This window comes from Chamaea fasciata, unplaced genomic scaffold (genome assembly GCF_029207755.1).
Source record: "Chamaea fasciata isolate MVZ Bird 193981 ecotype frontalis unplaced genomic scaffold, bChaFas1.0.hap1 SCAF_1, whole genome shotgun sequence".
Classification (NCBI taxonomy): domain Eukaryota; kingdom Metazoa; phylum Chordata; class Aves; order Passeriformes; family Sylviidae; genus Chamaea; species Chamaea fasciata.
In genome coordinates, this window is record NW_027094086.1 from 48,338,108 (window position 1) to 48,357,982 (window position 19,875).

Genomic DNA, 19,875 nt, shown 5'->3' on the forward strand with positions numbered 1-19,875 from the left:
CTGGATGTGCCACACACATCCTTCAGTGCTCCTTATCTATCACTGAGCCTAAAAATCATTGCTAGTGGATTACTCATCTCCTCTCATCCCAATAAAGTTCTTCTGTTGATAATTTTAGCTCCTATTTCACCCTTTCCTATAAATCAAAACTATTTCCTCCACAAGAACCTTTTTATTTTTTTTCTGCCTCCCTTCTCCTGCCTTGTGCAATCACAGCTTTTGGGCAGACCCCTGGGGGTGCAAAAGCCCAGCTCAGCTCTCACAGAATCACACAGTCACAGGATGGGTCAGCTTGGGAGGGAGCACAGTGGGTCATCTGGTCCAACCTCCCTGCTCAAGCAGGGCTGTCCTAGGGCTCATGGCTCAGGATTGCATCCAGATGTTCTTGAGTATCTCCAGTCAGGGGGAATCCACACCCTCACTGGACAATCTGTTCCAGCGCACAGTAACCTGCACAGTAAAACTTCTTCCTCATGTTCAGGTGGAACTGCCTGTGCATCAGTCAGTTTCTGCCCGTTGCCTCTTGTCTTACTACTTGTCACGACCGAGGAGAGCCTGGCTCCATCCTCCTGACACCCTTCCTTTAGATACTTATACACATTGATGAGGCCCTCTCAGTCATCTCTCCTCGAGGCTGAACAGGCCCAGCTCTCCGCGCATCATCGTGACAGAGATGATCCAGTCCATTCATCATCTTTGCTGCCCTTCTCTAGACCTGTTCCAGGAGCTCCCTGTCTCTGTTGCACTGGCGATCCCAGAACTGGACACACTCTCGCTCCAGCCCTGCGCCTTCCACACCGGCATTCCCAGCCCGCGGCACCGGCACCGCCTGCACCTCATTCTGGGGGTCGGGCCCGTTTCAGACCCCAACCCGGACTCCTGCGGCGGCTCTGCCCACGGCTGGCAGGATCATCGGGATCCCGCTCCCGGCCCGCTCCCGCCGCCGGCCCCGCCCGTTCCGGCGGTGCGCGCGCAGCGCTCCCGCCCCGCTTCCGCCGAGCGGCCGCGCTTGCAGCGTCATCCCGGGGGCTGGTTTGAATGAGACCCCGAGCGGGGCCGGGACCCGCCGCCGCCGCCGCCGCCGCCCGCCTGCGCCCGCCCGCCCCGCCCGCCGCCCTGCGCCCGGGACACGCCGCTCCGCCATGCCGCTCTTCTCAGGTGAGCGCGGCCCCGCGCCCCTCCCGCCGGGCCCTGGCCGGGAGCGGGCGGGCGGGCGGGCGGTGCCCCGGCGGGAGCGGGAGCGGGAGCGGGAGGCGCCTCGCACGTGCGCGCCCATCCTGGCCGGGCCGGCGGCGGCAGCGCCCCGGGAGGCGCGGCCAGGGCGGCGGAGGAGGGAGGGAAGGAAGGGAAGCAGGGAGGCAGTGTTGGCCCGGCCCTGCTGGTGGGATGGCGGGTGTCAATCGCGGGCCGCCGAGCCTCGGCACTGCCCTGTCTCGCTTTGCTCTGGCGTACTGCTAAAAGAGAAGTGGTGCTGTCCCTCCGGTGAGCCAGAGCTCTGCATCTGCACTTTGCAGGTGTAGCCTCCGCTCTTTGAAATCCGTGATATCCTACGGGCTCCGTTGGTTGGAAAACCCCAAGTCCAACCTTTGACCAACCACCACTGTGTCAACCAGAGCGGGGCATCGAGTGCCGCATCCAGCCCTGTCTTAAACACCGCCCGGCATGGTGACTCCGCCACCTCCCTGGGCAGGCCATTTCGATGTCACATCACCCTTTCTGTGAAGAAATTCTTCCTAATGTCTAGCCTAAACCTAAAGTTAAAGCTTTCTTAAATTACACCTCTTCCTGCTGGCCCTTCTTACTGTGCGGAGAGGTTTCCGTGGAAGACCTCAAGAACAAAACCTCCAGTGACACTTCTGGGACCAGTTACTGCCTTGATAATATCTCACAGATCTGGCCTATTTGGGCTCTTCAGTTTTTTAGGTTGTGTGCAGCCTCAGTACACAGTTAATCCACTATTTTGGCTGTGGTTAGCAGAGTGGGATCCTATGGCAGTACAACAGGATTTTTCCTGAACTCATCCAAATCTAGTGACATCTCCCTCACTGGAGATATTCAGGAAAGGTCTGGGCACGATCCTGTGGCTTGTGCTCTGGGATGGCCCTGCTCGAGCAGCGAGGTTGGACAGGATGACCTTCTGTGGTCCCTTCCAACCTGACCTGTTCTGTGAAGTGTATGCGCTGTGTTTTCTGATCAGCAGGGAAAATACGTCCTTCCTTTCTCTTACTTTCCACTGTTTTCAAATTAGCGAGTTTCCCTTTCATTTTGCACGAAGTCTTGGTTACAGTCTCTGAAGAGAAGACACTCATGCTCTTCCATTCTTCCTCTTGAGTGCTGCATTGTCAAAACCGGTGACACTACAGATTAATAATTGCTAACTCCTCTGCATATTTAGCAGTGGATGCATGACTGTTCAAAAATTCAAACCCCAAAAGTCTGCGCAGCTGACTTGTTCAGTGGCTGAGTGGGTTGTCTTCCTGGAAAATGGAAAAAGCCTTGTGCTTCGTAGGTCTTAAATATGCAAAATAATAATTTTTTTTTTTTAAAAAATCAGAATGTTGGGCAAGATAGAAGATGCTTTCTATTAGAAATACTGAAAAGTCAGTCATTTGAGTTCCTTTGTAGACTAATTTAGTCTAACTCATTCAGACTTGCTTTTGATTATTCTGTGATATTACGCATCACAAGCATTGTACACATCTGAAATCTGAACCTTTTTGGAAGGGTTTTCAAAATTATGACTTCTAAGAGTTTTGTGTTTTGAAGAGGTATGGTTGCTGTAACGTATTTGTGTAAAACCAAAGCACAGGTAGGAGGATTTGGCTTTCCTAAAGTCTGGTGTTTCCGCTGCTTACTGTGCACGTAGGCTATTGCTACGTGCTGTATTTTACAGATTTTCAGTAAAATCTCAGCCTGCTAAGGAAACCTTATGGACTTACGTTGCTTCTTGGAAGTGGCCAAAGGTGTGTCGCTGTTCTGTAGAGGCACACAACTTATTCTGGGCATTTTTTATCTGCTCTTGGACATTATTGACCTCACCAAAGTGAAGTTAACGTTCCACTGTGCCATTCTGCCTCCCGTTTCTGCTGGTGAGCCCATTTCCAGCATCGATGGTTTGCATTTTTTGTGACCAAATTTCCCTTCGCTTCTTAATTCCAATCCTGCACTTTTACTGAGGTAAATAGCCTTGCTTTTAAAGAACACTGTATTGTTTTCCTCTGAAGGAGAACGGAAATGCTACGGGTAACTGAGCTGGAATCGCACCTCTGAACTTCCTTCAGAAAGTTCAGTTGTTTACAACAAGCAGTGCCAAGAGAATGGGAGAGTTAGTTCCAAACTGCTTTTCTGAAGACCTGCTAAAGGGTTTCTGGGGCTGTTAGACACACTTATCGCTTGCAGAGTTTCTCAGTATATATGTTACTTCAGTGGTTTTGTGGGATATTTTTAGACCTGTTGGAAGTGGTATGTTGTGATGGGTGAGGTGCCCTATAGTAAAGGTGTTGCCTGGCTTCATTATTGGCAATTTTAAGAGTCAAAAGTAGAATGATTTGAGACAGCATGAAGTCTTGGTAATCTTGGTAATTACATTCTTGGGTATTAGGAAATAATCAAGTTTCAAAACATTTTGTTTGCAGTTAATGTGAAATGGGGAAAAGAGAAATTCGATGGCGTGGAGCTGAATACTGATGAACCTCCAATGGTCTTCAAAGCCCAGTTATTTGCACTGACCGGAGTTCAGCCAGCTAGACAGAAGGTTATGGTTAAAGGAGGAACTCTGAAGGTAGAAATCAATTTTTTATATTATGTCTAACTTTGTCATGTGTTAAGATGAACAATGACCATCTTTTCTGGGTGTTCCTCTAGAAGATCTTTAGTTGTATGTTTTTAACTGTCTGCACTTCTTTACTCATTTATACAAAACACAGCTTGGTGGGAGGTTTTTTTGTTACTTTATTATGTTCGGAACCTGAATGCAAGTTTTTTATTTCTGTCTTGTTTAAAAGAAGTTTCTCTGGTGCTTTTCTGCTGGAACCTTACTGGGATAATGAGATATAGATGATTTTGCTGCAATAAGTTGTTTACATTTAAGCAGTGTTGAACAAAACTTGAGGAACCTTATTGAAAACACAACTTGACTGCTTTTTATTTTAGTCAGATAAGACTTGATAATATGTAAATAGTTAATATTATGTAATCTTGGATGAAACACTATTGTATATTTAGAAATGTGGTTAATATTAATGAAAATACTTGCTACAAGTATCTTGCTACAAGATGATTAACTCGTCCTTTATTTTATTACACAGGATGACGACTGGGGGAACCTAAAAATAAAGAATGTAAGTTCTGAGCAGTAACTAAATTTTACTATTCTGATTTTTTATTTTGACATTTAAAGAAAGACTTGAAAGTGCTTGCTGTTTCTGTTTGAATGGGCAGTGCTTTCTTAAAAAGTCATATCTTGATGAAAAATAATTTTATAATATCTTGTGTAAGCATGCTTAGAAAGGTCTCACCATTTGTTTATAAAAAAACCCTTTTTTTTTGCCTCAGTAGGGAAATTATGCCATCTTCTCCCGAGTACTTGTGTGCCTATATTTATTTCTTTCATACAAGAAACATTCTCAATCAGAGCAATGTTGTCTTACCTGTGACTATAAAAATAAGTGATGTTATTTAGAGAGAGCTTGTGAACCTGGGCACTATCTGCAGACCTTTGTCCTTGCACATCTCCAGCATGGACAAACGTGTTGGTTATGCTGAAGTTACACCTCTGCTTATGTCCTTTTTTACCGACCTGCTGAAATGTGCTCTTCTGTGTTAAATAGCTGCTGTTTTTAAACAAAGCCATTCGTAATGGTAATTCATACTTTTGGCTAGTTCAAAAAGAAAGCAGAAAGTGAATGCCTTTGTGTTGCTTGCCTATATAATGTTGCATTAGGGTATCCCACAGGTTTTTGTTGGGGTTTTTTTTTGTGTCATTTTTATTACCATACTTGTAACATCTTGTAACAGCTGTTACAGGTTTTACTCCGGTTCTTCACTGGGCAGGTTGAATTAGGTAGCATTGGTCTTCCCCTTGTAATTAGTTTGCAAGCACCTGTTAGCAGCCTGTAGCTGCAGCTATTGTAGCAAAGTTACTCAGCAAAAAACGCAGTGCTAATAGCTGCCTTTATTAATTTCAATAATGTTATATACAAGTTCTAGGGATTTATTTACACTGTCAAAGCAGTTTCTCTTCATTCTGTTGTTCATTCTTTTCCTTTGCACTGTATGTTTCAAGGCTCCGGATAGTCGTTTTCTCCTCCTTTGACAGATCTTACTGTGTAGATGTGTTCCTGTTGAATGCTGAAAGACTCCTTTTTGTATTATGCTAGTTCAGCAAGCATGGAAACCTGATGGGCTTTTTCTTTTTTTTACCCCTTGAATGTTAGTTCTCATGTCTAAACTGATGTGGTAGTTTAGGTTATTTTTCACTTTTCAACTAGTTTAACGAAGAACATGCCAGACAAGCTCACCAGCCTCACCAGATGTTTCAGTGGAAACATCTGGCATGGATAATTCTGTGGAGGTGTTCTCAATAGGTACTTGCTAGGTGTGAGGAATTGAGGTACACCCTATAGTCACAGTAGTGCAGTATTGGCTCTGTTAAACTGAGAGAAAGGCTGTGTTTGTTTTTGGGGAAATAGCTGAACTATGTGAAGAGCTTAAGGGTTTGAGTGGAGATAACTGTCCTTAGGTATTCATTGCCATTTTTGCTGTGTTTCAAGGGGATGACCTTGCTAATGATGGGTTCTGCAGACGCACTCCCAGAAGAGCCGATTGCTCGACCCGTCTTCGTGGAGGACATGACAGAGGAGCAGTTGGCTTCAGCTGTAAGCATGTTTCCAGCTTTGGTTTCTTGTAAACCTTCGAGTAATGGCAAGTTTCTAAATACTTGCAGTTGCTTAAAACTGGGTTTTGAAACAGTAATGTCTGTTTAGCATCTTCACCAAGGATCACAAATTCGCATTGATGACCAAATTGGGAGCAGTGAAAAGAAGTCTGGGATTTAATTTAAAAGTCATACAATTAGTGCTGTTTTTCCTTTGAGCGGGCAGCTTAGTAGATTTTCTAAAAATAGCATTGCTGATGTTTTTAAAGATGAAGTTGTATTGCCCGTGCTGCATCAATGTCCTGTACTTGGTCTAAACAAGGCCTGTTAGATATGAAAAATTACTTCCTGCCTCTTTCATATCTATGAGGAGAGACTAAGGCTTGTTTTGGGGTGGGGTATATTTAGGTTTTTGTTTGTCCATGTTACTAGTATTAGGTCAACTTTTTGAAAAATGAAAATCAGTTTGACACACATGTTTTGCTTTGTGAAAGTAAAGTCTGAAAGAGCATAATTAATGTGTGATTTTCTGCATGAGGTAATTCTTGAGTTTCCTTTTTTTACAACCTGGAAGTCTTAATTTTCTCACCAGTCATTTGAACTGCAAGCTTTGTCATACTTAACAGTTGCACAATTGATATCAACTGTCCATGCAGAACAGGAATACTTTAATGCATGTCTGTATGGAAAAGGATCTGTAGTTTAGCCCTGGGTTTGTGCTTCAGGATTTAGTGCTTTCCAGGCCAGCTGCAAGTGAAGGATATTTGTGTATGTTTGAGTATCCCCATACACAGACATTGAGATAACTGAGAAGCAAGCAAGGAGGTGAGTCACTGTCAGATAACATTTCAAAAAGGTTAGTCACATGGAAATTTTGTTATCAAAATTTTGTCATCAAAATTCGATTGTCTGCAGTGCATGTATTCACTTGTGAGATACTCTAAATGAGTTCTCTCTTCCTAAAATAATCTGTTGGTATTGGTATGCAGTACTGCTTCAGTTTCATTAAACTATGTGTTTTCCCCTGACAAATACCTAAGTATTCAGGATTAAGAAAAAGAAAGAAAAATTCTATTATATGGTGATTTATGGTTATTTCTTAACCTGGTTAGCTGACTGTTAGTTGGCCTTCATGTTGGTCAAAACTTTAGTAATTCATAAGTTGTCTGAAAAGATCAAGTTAATGATCTGTTGCAAATTTCTGGAGAGGAGTTTAAACAATGCTTTTGTTTCCAACTCTGAACTCCATCATTTTCAAGAGTTTTACTGAAAACTGATTTTAATTAAAACATCAGTGTTTTGTACAAATGTATTCATGTGGAAATTTCACGGAAATAGAATTTTAAGGTCAAAACTTGAATGGAATTATAATTGAACTTTCTGAATGACTGCATGCTTGAAGAATATGTTCATTAAACTAAGCATGCACAGAAAAACCCCCAAAGTATTCCTGAATGTTCCCTAAAAGTATGAAATGGTGTAATGATAAATATAATCATGAAGTGGATCTGGAAAACCTCGTAAAGTTAGATGGAATATTCCAGGTTTTCTGCATAATTCATTTGCTTAGAAGTTGATGTCTCATTATACCACTTGTACAAAAACAGTTGCCACATCTCTCTGACCTTCAAGCATCCTTGTGAATTTTTTTGGTAGATGGAATTGCCATGTGGATTGACAAACCTTGGCAACACTTGCTACATGAATGCTACGGTTCAGTGTATCCGCTCAGTGCCAGAAGTGAAAGAGGCCCTTAAAAGGTAGGATTCAGGGCAAAAATACCGTGACTAAAATGTTTTCTTTAGCTTATGAAGTATATATTTTGCAGAATGGTGATCTTAATACTGGAATGGATTATCATAACAATCTGTTACTCTTTTGGACTGTTCACGATTAATATAATGATCGATTAAAGTTTATCCTATGGCTCTGTTATCCGTACTTTAATGAAGAAGTTAAGGCTTTGTGTTTCTTGGAATTGGCTTTTAATAGAGAGAATGTGTTTTGCTTAGCTAGTAAGTAGTTCCTATCAAGATCAGTTTAAAATTCTAAAACAAGCTACTGAACTCTTAACCCTGTTTTTTTGCTGTTAGTTTTTATGGTCCTGTTCTACATGAAAGAATCATATGGGAGTCCTTTTCCTTTGAGGAATATTTCTTGCAATGGCTCTATTGCGCAGTATTTTCAACTGTGAAATTCTCATATACGCTACTTGGAGGTACAGCAAGAAGTTCTAAGACATGCCTTCATGGAATTTTGTTTTGTTTGCTAATTTGTTCTGATTGTAGGATAACTTTTCTGATTTTTTTGTTTGTTTGTTTTTTTATTTTAGACTGAAATGTGAAAATGGCCAGTGTTTTTTTGGTGTTTTTTGTTGGTTGATTGGGGTTTTTTTGGTAAGGAATATACAGGAAACTCTAAAGTTATGAATATTGAAGGAAAGAATACCCGCCAGTGTGGCCTGAATTTGTCCTCCAGATGAACTGTAATGAGAAAACAATAAGTATTTTTAAAAAGTGAGAATTAGGTAGAGCATTATTGCCATCTTAGTGTTAATTTAATTCCTTGAAAATACACTGCTTTCTTGATTCTGTGGTACCCAGCTGGATATTTTGTATTACTGTAATCACTTGTTACTTAAGTAGTTATAAATAGTTTTTCATTCTGTTAGCAGGTGAACCTTAATTATTACGCACAGAGAACTATTTGTGAAGTACAGAGATTTGGTTTCGGGGTTTTTATTGACTCTGTATTGTCATTTTTGGAAAGTCTGTTTATTTCCATGTGAAAGACTCTTGAGTTACTGCACTGAATCAGAATATTTGACAAATTTAACATACCAAAAGGCAAAATGCAGCCCGTGAAACTGGCAGACTGCAATACAAGATGTGGCCGTATTTTCTGTGGGAAGTCAGATTCACACTTGGATTCAAGCTCTGTTTTTCCCTGGAGATTCAGCCTTTTTTTGGTCTTCTCTGCTTGATGACAGCTTGGAAGTCTGTAGGGTGCATGGCACCCTATAGGGAGAGGTGTGAAAGGACTCACTTGGGAAAGCTGTTACAGCTTCTCTCCTCATGGCCTGCTCCGCTGGGCTCCCCAATGAACTCCTCCCTGTTCTCTACCGTGTCAGGGGAAAGTCTCCTGCTCATCATCTAGCAATGGTCAGAATTTCAAAAGTTCAGTCCCAGGTTAGAGAATGTGTGAGACCCTCCTTTTGCTTGAAGGCTCTGGGGAGTCCATCTGTTCCTCATCCAGCTGCTAAATTAAGAATTCAAAGAAGAGGGATAAGTTCTTGTCATACAGGTGGACTCCCACACCTTTTCAGTATAGGAAATACTTCCCCAAGAAAACATCTCACCTCTCACTGTTGTGTTTCTGCTGTGGAGGGAGGATGCAAGCCTGCCTTCCATCTGTGCATTTTTTCTGCCATCTATCCTTGAAGGTGGGTTTTTTGGTTTTGTTGGTTTGTTGTTTTTTTTCCCCATGTATCCGAAGAAACCGTGGCAAATGTTTCAGAAGTGGGGTGGCTTTTGTTCAGACTTTCTCATTTTTTGAAAACTAAAACGAGTCTTTGAGGCAAAAGGATTAGGGAAGCAGCAGTGATGTAGCCAGACTTCTTGGTCTGCCTTTACTTACTGTCTGAAAAATGCCAGTTTTCCTTTGCTTCCATGCTTGCAAAATAGCTGAAACTTTGAGGTAAATATGAGTGAATCTTGCCTCTGGTTACTTCTGGCTTGATGATAGATTTCCTTTAAATGAATATAGCTGCTGCCTGCTTCAAAGACCTGACTGTCCTTCCTGTTTGCATGTGTTTAATTGCATGCAAATTATTTTTCTTCCCTTTTAGGTATGGTGGTGCCTTAAGAGCTTCCGGAGAAATGGCCTCTGCTCAATACATTACTGCAGGTTGGTGTTTAGAGTAGAAAACAGGGGTTTAGATGAGTGTGTGATTTCCTGCTAACTGCAGATGAAATTTGCAGTTGAAACTCTGTGTATTGTTCTTTAGTGCATATGCCTTAGGACTGTCAGATCTGCTGGCACTGGGAGGATTCATTTTGTCTTTAAAGGTTATTCTGCCCCTGCCTCCAAAGCTTTTATTTCTGCACATTATGGGGCTGCAGGCTAGGGAGAAGATACTTAAGTGTGATCTAGGCTTAGATAGAAACAATTTGTATCTCTTAAATGTTTTACGTGTAGGCATGAAGTAATTGGTACTTCCTAAAGCAGATTCCATCCATCCACCTGTTGGTTTGATCACTTTGTGTAGAAATATTTTAGTTCTGTGTTTCACATAGTGGTAGGCTAACACCATACTCCTGGGATATGCATTTCATTGGTATTTTTTTAATATGATTTATTGGCTGAGCATTACTGTTACAATGGAAACTGATGCTTTATCAGTGGTCTTAGCCTTTGCCCTAAAGATCCAGATTTCATAACTGGAATGGAAAGGAGGGTCTTCAAAATTGTGGTGGTCTGGGTGCTCACACTGTGGGAGCTCACGGTGGCCCCGTATCTTCAAGCTCTAACTAGAGTTCTAGTTAGACCCCTTACACTTGAACAAGGGTACTACTTGTCCGCTTTTTCTTTTTTTACTCTATTTCATTGCCCCACTAAGATGCTGGGCCAGGACACTGGGATTTCTACCAGTCCATTTAAGGAAAAACAAAACAATATAAGGAAGGAAAGGTCCAGTTTGTGGGTATGCCTGCTGATCGAATTTTGGGGTGGTAAGTTCAATGGTTACTCTATACAGCCATGCCTGCCCCTCCCCTTTTCACTGCCTTTACTTCGTGTCCCTTGTTTTCTTTTTAAGGTGACAGCTCTGCTTCTTAGGAATTTTAATAGTTTAAGTAATTTGTAGTTAATTCTTGGGTGCTGAGCTGTTCAGGAACTCCTGCATGACACTTATGGCATTTTCTTTTAGTTGCTGTGTCATATCAGTTGCACCTCTTATCAAGGTCAGTGAAGACATTTCTGGAAGAGGAAGCAACTGACCTTGGTTCCCTGTAATCTTGCCTATATTCACTTACTCCAGAGAACAATTCATTAGTCTCTTCACTTGTAAATTAGTGACCTTGCAGATTGTTGCCTACCTCACAGGGTTGTTGTGAGGATTAACAGGTGCCTTTGAAGTGATCCTGGATTTCAAATGCTGTAACTTGGGTAGATAAGACATATGCTAGAGTGTGGAACAAAAAAGAAAGCCATGTGTGTTGTCATGCAGTCAGTATCATTGGGTTGCACATAGTTATGACCTCTCTGCACATATGCATACACATACCTGTTTTCCTGGGTCTTCAGCATGGGTATTGCCTAGATTTTTTATTAAAGTTTGTTTTTTTTTTCCTAGTAGCTGGTGAAACTTAAATTGCTCTAGAGGATAGATTGTGAATGCCTTCTGGTTTCTCTTGTGAAAATGTTTTTCCTCAGATCTGTTCCAAATGAAATCTTAATTGCTCAATTTTTTTTTTTTCCTGTTAGCAGCCAGGAAAGACAAGGCATTATGTTCCAAATTCTCAGAATTGCCATCTTTATGCTTTTAAAGTCGTGTTCACAAAGGAGATCTTAGGTGCACCTGTTATGTCACCTGGAAAATTTGGTCCTGCTTTGGAAAGATCAAACTGGACGCTATTAAATGATCAGTCTTTAAATGTTGCTGCTGTTTTACAATTCTTTTTACACTACCTGCCATGTTTGAATTGTTTTTGCACTTCTCAAAGCATTCACTTACTTTTTCTTCAAGCTCTTAGAGACTTGTTTGATTCCATGGATAAAACTTCCTCCAGTATCCCACCTATCATTCTCCTGCAGTTTTTACATATGGCCTTCCCACAGTTTGCAGAGAAAGGTGATCAAGGCCAGTACCTTCAACAGGTAAACACCAATTATTAGCTTATTGTTTAAAATTCTGTAGTATGTTGGAAGTTGAGAACAAGAACATTTTAAGACTTTTCCTTCTCTTGTGAAAATAATTACTCTCTGTAAAGTGGTGTGGTTTTTCTGTAGAAAAGTTGTGTAGAAATTGAACATAATATCGAGAGCTATTTTTCAGAAGTTCTGAATGGTGGAATTGGGAGGAATTCTTAGTTAAGGAATCCTCACATTTGGCTTTATAGTTGATGAGTTTAATGTTATTGAGACATAATGCTAGTAGTCAGATTTACTGTTGTGTTCCCTTCCTAGGATGCCAATGAATGCTGGGTGCAGATGATGAGGGTACTACAGCAGAAGCTGGAAGGCATAGAAGGTGATACAGTTATGGAGGTAATTGTAGTCTTACTCTAACCAGAATAAGGATTTATAGTACTTTATGTATGTTTTGTTAAGTGTTGTTTGTTTGCGTCTGGAGTCCAGTATGTGAAATTGCTTTCTGATATGTCTGATCAGCGTAATGCTGCCATGGTCCTGTCAGTGATGCTGTGGAGTGTGCAAAAGGAAACCCTTCCTTCTGGGCTTTTTGTGGCAGTGTTGGACCAAGCTGGTGGTGACACCCACTCACATTTGTGGCAGCTGGCCCTGATACCCTGTGAATTCAGCACTTAAGAACTTTTTTTTTTTTTCTGAGAAAAGTGTGCTACAGTTTTAACTTGAACTGTTTCAAACAGACAACTAACCAAATCAAGCTGATACAAGAAATTGCTGAAAGTTTTTTTCTGAGATTTTACCAGAACAGCTTTCTCTTTTCTCTGTAAACTGTTTTCTGGAGAGTCTTGGCAGAGCCTTGGAAGACTGTCTTGAAACTTAAGTTAGATTTAAGTTGGGGGACCAGGGATTTGTGAGTTTTTGGTCTTGCTTGTTAATGTGCTTCAGGTTGGTTTTAACAGCATGTTGTAAGCGTATTTGTGTTGAAACTTTTATGCTGTGTAAAAATACTGACTGACTAGGAGACAATGCACCTACAGAAAGATGAAGGAATAGCCTTTAAAGATTTTAAACAAATGGGGTTAGTTTGTCTGTAGAGAAGACTGTGTTTACATTCTGTTTAAAGTTACATCACAAGAGATTTTGTTTTACAGACAGACTCTGGAGCTACAGCAGCATCCTCTAAAAAGAAGAGTTTAATTGATCAATTCTTCAGCATTGAATTTGAAACAGCGTATCCTAAAGACTAAGGCAAGACAAACGACAATGATTTCACACCTCAGCAGTTGAGTTCAGGGAGGATGAAAAGCATTGTTCAGAGTAGTATGGAAAATGAAGGTGTAGGTTGGGGAAGAGGGTCATGATGTTGTGCAGGAGTGCACAGAACTTAAAGTTAAGATGGGATATGCTTTGAGAGAGAGGATGATGTAGGGAGAAAGAATGGTAATGGAAATTTACAGAAAAAAAAACCCTTGTTGAATTTCAATAGCAGATTTCCTCCCCAGAGAAGATACACAAAAGATGCAGAAAATGTAGCTTGATTGGTTTCTTAAGAAATAAATTAGGTGACCACTGTTGTATGAGTAAGAAACAAATACAGCTGACCACTTTCTAATAGGTTCCTTATAGCAAGAAAAAGAGGATATGACCACATGGGGCACACATCTCATGGCAAAAATTACTCTTTTCCCATTTCTCCACCCCAAAATCCTGGCTGTCATCAAACTGAGCACCACTTTTAGAAAGAATTATACACCATGCATTTTGCTTGTCTGAAGTAAGGAATCATCCCCTTAGAGGAGGTACTGTATCTCATAGTTTGGTAGTAATGAAGGCTTTTTTTAAGGTTAGAATCATGCATCTCTCCTCCTCTGCCATGATGTTTGTTATCCTTAAAATAGTTAGGAATCATGGAATGTGTGGCTGAGAGGAATGGTGCATAGAGCATAGACCAGTATCAGCAAGAAGACTTGTTAGAAGAGTTGCAGACTTTGAAAGTGTGATTATAGCAGCATTTGTAGAATAGCTGCAGTCAGAAAAACACCTGGTCGGAAGGAGATGGATGAGAGAAAAGCATTGGGGTAGAACTATGAAAAGAGGAAAGGACAGACAGAGCAATTAAAAGCAATATGTAGAAAATAATGAAGGAATTAATTTCATTTTGGTGAAGAGCACAGATACAAGGCAGTGAAAGAAGGCTCTGTGAAAGAAACAGGAAGTCTGGCCAGCAGCAGCAGCAATAGAAGAACTTTGTTATCGTAAACAACAATGGAGTGTAATGTTGCGGGAGGGCTTTGTAACGGGGTGTTAGCAGCCAGTTAATGTGTTCTGTGTCCTGCGGGTTGGGAGGTGATGGGGGAGAAGAAAGAAAAAGTAGGCCTCAGCTTAAATGGTCACCAAAGGCTTATTTTACTTTTTTTGATGTGCTGTCTGCCCCTGCTGCCCCTTGTCCTTAGCCACAAAGGAACAGATTTGTCTGAAGGAAGGGCTCCTTCAAATCTTTTTTGTATTTCGAGAAGTAAAAAGTACTGTCTGCACAAGCACAGAATTATCTAAATTACTGTGCTGCTTGGCTTGTTCTTTTCACTAGAGCAGTAGTTCAGCTCTTGGTGCATGATGGTTTTCCTTAATTTTGTGAAGCATGAAATGTACAGAAGCCGAAGAAGAAGAAGTAACTAAAGGAAAGGAGAATCTCCTTCAGCTTAGCTGCTTTATCAATCAAGAAGTGAAATATCTGTTTACAGGACTAAAATTGGTAAGCTATTGCAACTTTTATTGAATTGAAATTCTAAATGGCCTGCGTATTTTTCACTTGAAATTCTGAGTGTCCTAAATACACTTAATTCGAAGTGTATTTAATCTGTGACTTGAAATTGACATCTGCTGTCCAAGCTTTACAATGTTTCATGAATCTTCTTGGTGATCATTGGGAAGATGGCATGTTAATTTCAAACAGACTTGAGCAGAGCGTTTTCTTGACCCTGACGTGGACTTTCCCATTGAGGTAACCAAGTGCAAGGCAGTTTGCTACTTGTTTGTGCAGCTGGGTTTCACTCCAGACTGAGTAGTGTCATGATTTATGCAGCAAACAATTCCTAAAAGGTCCAAAAGTCAATGTGAAAGTAGGGTGGTATTTTGGTTCCTAATTAACCCCCACCAATGATGTCAGAAATAAATTTGATTTTGCAGGTTTTGAAGGGGGTGTTATTTTCCATCAGACAACATCATTCTTAAACTTTTTTTAAGTAGAACTCCTTAAGGTAGTCTGTGCTTTATATATATGTATATATTTTGAAATTTAAGGGCTTTTGGATGAGTCTGAAGTAGAAGGAATAGGAGGAGAGGAGCTACTGCAAAACCTTTGTAGTAACTGTGTAATACTAGGGCAGTGATCTGGTTTGTACAGGACTAAAACCAAGTTGCACGATTCTCAGATAATCTTTGTATCTCCTTGTCTTTTTTTTTTTCTAACAGAAATTAGAAGGAAAAGTAGGATAAAATAGCTAATGCTCACAAATTAAACAACTATAAAAAAGAAACTTCACTTTCAGGCTGAAAAAAAAATAAATCTACAATCCTTATCTTGGATTACCTGGAGCAAGAGAATTGCAACACTAAAGAACCAAGCTGGTCTTTCCTGGAATTTTGTTCAGAGACACCAGCTGTGACTTTAGATGCAGCTCTGGCTGCTTGACACTGAGAGCTGAGAAATGTGCAAATGTTCTTCTCACAGGAAACTTCAGATTTTCTTCAGTTGTGTTCCAAGCATGATATGATACATTTGTAACCAAGTCCAGATACAATTCATAATAAAATCCCATTGTGAGTTCTACTCCTGTGGAGCAAAATTTTCTGCAGAGAGAGGCTGAGTATTGTCAGGGCTCAGGAATGAGCCTGGAGCTGAAGGAATGAATGGGCACAGTCCTTTCTGCCAAGGAGTTTCAAAATCTGGTGTGTTGTAATGGCTGACAGCAACAGAAGAGACTGGCAGAACAAGATTTAGTTTATGGTTTGTTTACCCCTGTTGTGCTTTTCTCTAAGCTGTTTTTTATGATGAACATGTGTTACTTCTTTTTCTTGTAACAGCGTCTTCAGGAGGAAATCACCAAACTGTCTCCAACACTGCAGAGAAATGCACTCTATATCAAATCTGTGAGTGGTACTTTTGTTGCTCTTTATGATTCTTTTAATTGTCAGGTTTTTGTTCCAAACCACAAAGTTATTGCTCCAACACCATGTGATTTATGTTTATAAAGCATCTGAGTATCCACTACCAAGAAATTTTAAGACAGAGCTTCTGAAAAAGAGACCATGTTTTATTCCTGTGGGTTTGTGTACAAATACATTCCCAGAATAGGCTGTAATTTAGGATGATCAATGTTTAAGGTAAAAAAAAATCTTTGAATATTTAAAGTAATAGCTTTTTCTAATTTGTCTTTTTATAGTCCAAAATTAGTCGCTTGCCAGCATACCTGACCATTCAGATGGTTAGATTTTTTTACAAAGAGAAAGAATCTGTGAATGCAAAAGTTCTTAAGGTAAGTTTTCTGCATATGGAAGTTTAATTCCTCCTTATGTTTTCTGTGAGTTTTTATTAAAGGTAGACAGTGAGGACTTGAAGACTACTTACTAAATTGTTCACTTTTAAATTGCATGGATAGATAAAGAGGAAGAAAAGAAATAAAGATTGAAAGTGCATGTTAACTATTTCAGAAGATAGTTTGGATAGCACAAATTGACATTTTTGCCTGGGCAGTCAAACTACATGCCTGCCTCTTTTTTCTTTCCCCTTAGGCCTGTATAGGTATTTCTGTGGTGTAAAAGTGTGACAGCTAACAATAAAGAATCTGATCTATGAATTATTAGTCTATGCTGGATGTAATAATTCATAGTGGTTTGTTTATAATGAATTAGACATCCTTCTGTGAAAGCATGGTAGCCCTTTTTTGTAAATACTGTCACCAGAATCCCAGTAGGTCATCAGTTTGAAGAGAGTTGCATTTAATTTGATGGTGTTGCCTTCCCATGGGAGAATGCTTTAATGTGGAGTACCAAATCATGCTAATAAATCTTCATGTTTTTTACTTCCTAGGATGTCAAATTTCCTCTTATGTTGGATGTGTATGAGCTGTGTACGCCAGACCTGCAGGAAAAAATGGTTTCTTATCGATCAAAATTCAAAGATCTAGAAGACAAAAAAGTAAATCAACAGCCAAAGAATGTAAGTCTCCTGACACTTTCAGTAATTCCTACATCTGAAATTGGGGTACTAATAAGGACTAGAGAAAACATGATGTCCTTAAATAAATTATTTTCTTACATAGCAAATTCCTTGGTTTTGAGCTTTAGATCTTTTTATCCTGTATTTATCCTTTATATGAAAATACAGTATCTGCTTGGGTGCGTTTGCTTGATTAGAAACATTAAATGCTGTAGTCATCATGTATTAAATATATTAAAATGTAGTGCTTCTGCTTATCAGTGCTATGTCTAAAGGTTTTCTGTAAGTTATTCAAAATTATTCTCTTCAAATATTACTGTTAGCTGGCTGCTCCCTTCTGCAGTGGAGCGTAGGAAGCTGTTCCCTGCTCAGCAGTTGGAAAGGGTTGTACAAGGCACTGCTATGTGCCTGACTGGTAAAAATTAGAGTACGTGTACTGGTAAGCTTAAAATCGGATCTGTAAAAACTTGGAAAATGGTTTCATGTCTTATCCTGTCTACATGATTCTAACACTGACTTCCCTGTCTTTAAGACAAAAGTAAATGAGCTAAAACTGTAGTGTTTTAGCCATTTCTTTAAAGTTTGCTGGTGTTTTTCCTGGCCTAACTCCTGGCAAATTCTTTTAAACATTTGGATAAGGCTTTCATCCCCTCTTACACAGATGGGAGCAAGGAAAGAGTGCTATTTTTGAACAGAATGTATTGGCACTGAGAGTCTGTCTCTGGTATTTTCTTATTGCCACTTCTGCTGCTAGCAAGCCCCCACCAAGGAATAAATCTTTATTTGCCAAATTGTTTCATAAACAAACCCATAAATCAGTCGGTGAACACTGCAGGCAGAATGTGCTAGAATGGTTATATATTTGCTTTAAAACTGGTCTTCTTCAGATAAGGCTTTTGTATGTCCACCTGAAAAATACAGTAGGGAACTTCTTTCAAGTTGAACAAAAATGTTTAGACTTAGAAATGTATTTAAATGAATGGAGACTTGGGATTTGATGTGGTTGTGCTAGAGCTTTTATTAAACTGTTTCACATTAATTCAATTTACTCTCTTTTTTAGTCTAGTAAAAGTGATGGTGCACAGAAAGAAGTTAAATATGAACCATTTTCTTTTCCTGATGGTGAGTACAGGGAACCAAATCTACTTTAAAGTAACTTTCTGTTTACTCTTGTGTAAGTGTTCCTGATGGTAGGAATATTTTGAGAGCGCTGTATCTTTAATGCTTTTAAAAATTAATCTTCAAAGACTGACAGGAATGGAAAGATTTAGGTAAACCAAAACGTTGAGACAGTGAAAGGCATAATTGCCATCCATCTGACAAGCTGGTGACAATAGAAGACAGGCACATCAAAAGACATTTGCATGTAATGTGTACTTGTTTTGCAGGCTGCTTTTTCAGTGGGTGGTAGAAGGCTGAAATCAAAACAAAAACTTAAACTGGACTTTTGAAAGTGCTGGTGCTGCTGGTGTTGCCTCAGTTTTGGGGGGGCTTGGAGCCTGAAGACCCAAAGCACTCACCCTGTGCATTACTTCAGTAATATTTATGGGTACATATTTATTTCGTGAGAAATAAACATGAAACAACATCTTCGGTTTCCTGAAACTCTCCTGGCTGAGAGCTGCTGCTTTTAGTTCACAGTGGTTTTGTACCGTGCTGTAGCTGGGGTTTTACACACACAGTTACAGTGCTGTGGCCTGGCTGATGCATCTTTGGTCTGCAAGCTGTTAAAAATACTGCAGCTGTTCCAGTAGGACTCAAGGTTACCATTTCTTTCCCCTTCAGATATTGGCTCTAACAATTGCGGCTACTATGACCTGCAGGCAGTGCTAACTCATCAAGGCAGATCAAGTTCCTCTGGGCATTATGTGTCTTGGGTTAAAAGGAAACAAGGTAAAAAAATAGATAAATAAACAAATTGCAGCCCTCTTAACGACTCTTCACAGCTCCTCTCAGCAAAGGGGCTGTTAAGCAACTTAGATTTATGAATGATCCTGTTGTTTTCCTTGTAGATGAATGGATTAAATTTGATGATGACAAAGTCAGCATTGTGACACCTGAAGACATACTGAGGTTATCTGGGGGTGGAGACTGGCATATAGCTTATGTTCTACTCTATGGGCCTCGCAGAATTGAAGTCGTTGAAGAAGAAGCTGAACAATAGTCTTCCGTTTTAGCCGTTCTGCCTAGGTGTGAAATAAATGTTGATTACTGATCACTTCTTTAACCCCAGAGCTTTAGCAAGAGGATAAATAATTTGTTCAAACCTTCTCATGTGCAGAGGGATATATTGTTTTAAAACTGATCCATGTACCAATTAGTCACTATTGGACTGGACTGCCCACTGTGGTGGTGACAATACTTAAAATAGCTTTAATGTCTTGCAGAAGATAATTTTTTTTTTTAAATGAGACTCTCCTCCTCCTTCTTCTCTAATGTCATCAAGTATTTATTACACACCTACTCTCACATTTGTTACTCTTGCATGGTTTATACCACAGTTCAGTAGCTGTCCATCCTTTGCCTTACCTGGCAGTTCTGTTAGGAAGGTAGAAGAGAAACTGTTGCCTTGTTGTGTAACTCAGTGCTGCTGCCCGTAGACAACAGCTGTGGCTACAATCAAGTACTTGTCCAGCCTGACCTGCTGATTCAGTCTCTTCTGTTGCTGGCATCTCATGAGTTCAAAATAAATTGTGATCAACAATGTGTCTCCATTAAAAACAGCTCCTGTCCTGGTACTGTAGTCAGTATGTGTTTGTTTTCACTTCTTGGGCCACCACGGATGAATGTCTCAAACCAGTCATGGAATAAAGTCACTTTTTTTTTAAGCTGTAGGGATGTGTCTCCTGTCCTGTTACTCTTTGCTCAGTAGCTAAGTCCAGTGTGGTGGCTGCAAAACTGGGCTTTGCTTACT

General features: G+C 40.4%; 1 protein-coding gene across 1 annotated transcript; it reads left to right on the forward strand.

The window, feature by feature from the left end:
• The first annotated feature begins 1,009 nt into the window (after positions 1-1,009).
• On the forward strand, positions 1,010-19,795 carry USP14 (ubiquitin specific peptidase 14). The gene is made up of 16 exons (XM_066182646.1): positions 1,010-1,158; positions 3,636-3,781; positions 4,308-4,340; positions 5,772-5,876; positions 7,532-7,635; positions 9,723-9,781; positions 11,622-11,752; positions 12,062-12,142; positions 12,895-12,974; positions 14,381-14,495; positions 15,827-15,892; positions 16,186-16,278; positions 16,833-16,961; positions 18,023-18,083; positions 18,747-18,854; positions 18,974-19,795. The coding sequence occupies exons 1-16, from the start codon at positions 1,143-1,145 to the stop codon at positions 19,123-19,125; spliced, it is 1,479 nt and encodes a 492-aa protein (XP_066038743.1). The 5' UTR covers positions 1,010-1,142; the 3' UTR covers positions 19,126-19,795.
• The last annotated feature ends 80 nt before the right edge of the window (positions 19,796-19,875 follow it).

Bases quoted from the DNA above. Each gene is read 5' to 3' on its own strand.
- USP14 (XM_066182646.1), top strand. The intron at 9,782-11,621 runs GTTGGTGTTTAG...TTTTTCTTCAAG, and splicing joins TGCTCAATACATTACTGCAG to CTCTTAGAGACTTGTTTGAT. The intron at 12,975-14,380 runs GTATCCTAAAGA...AATTTTGTGAAG, and splicing joins AGCATTGAATTTGAAACAGC to CATGAAATGTACAGAAGCCG.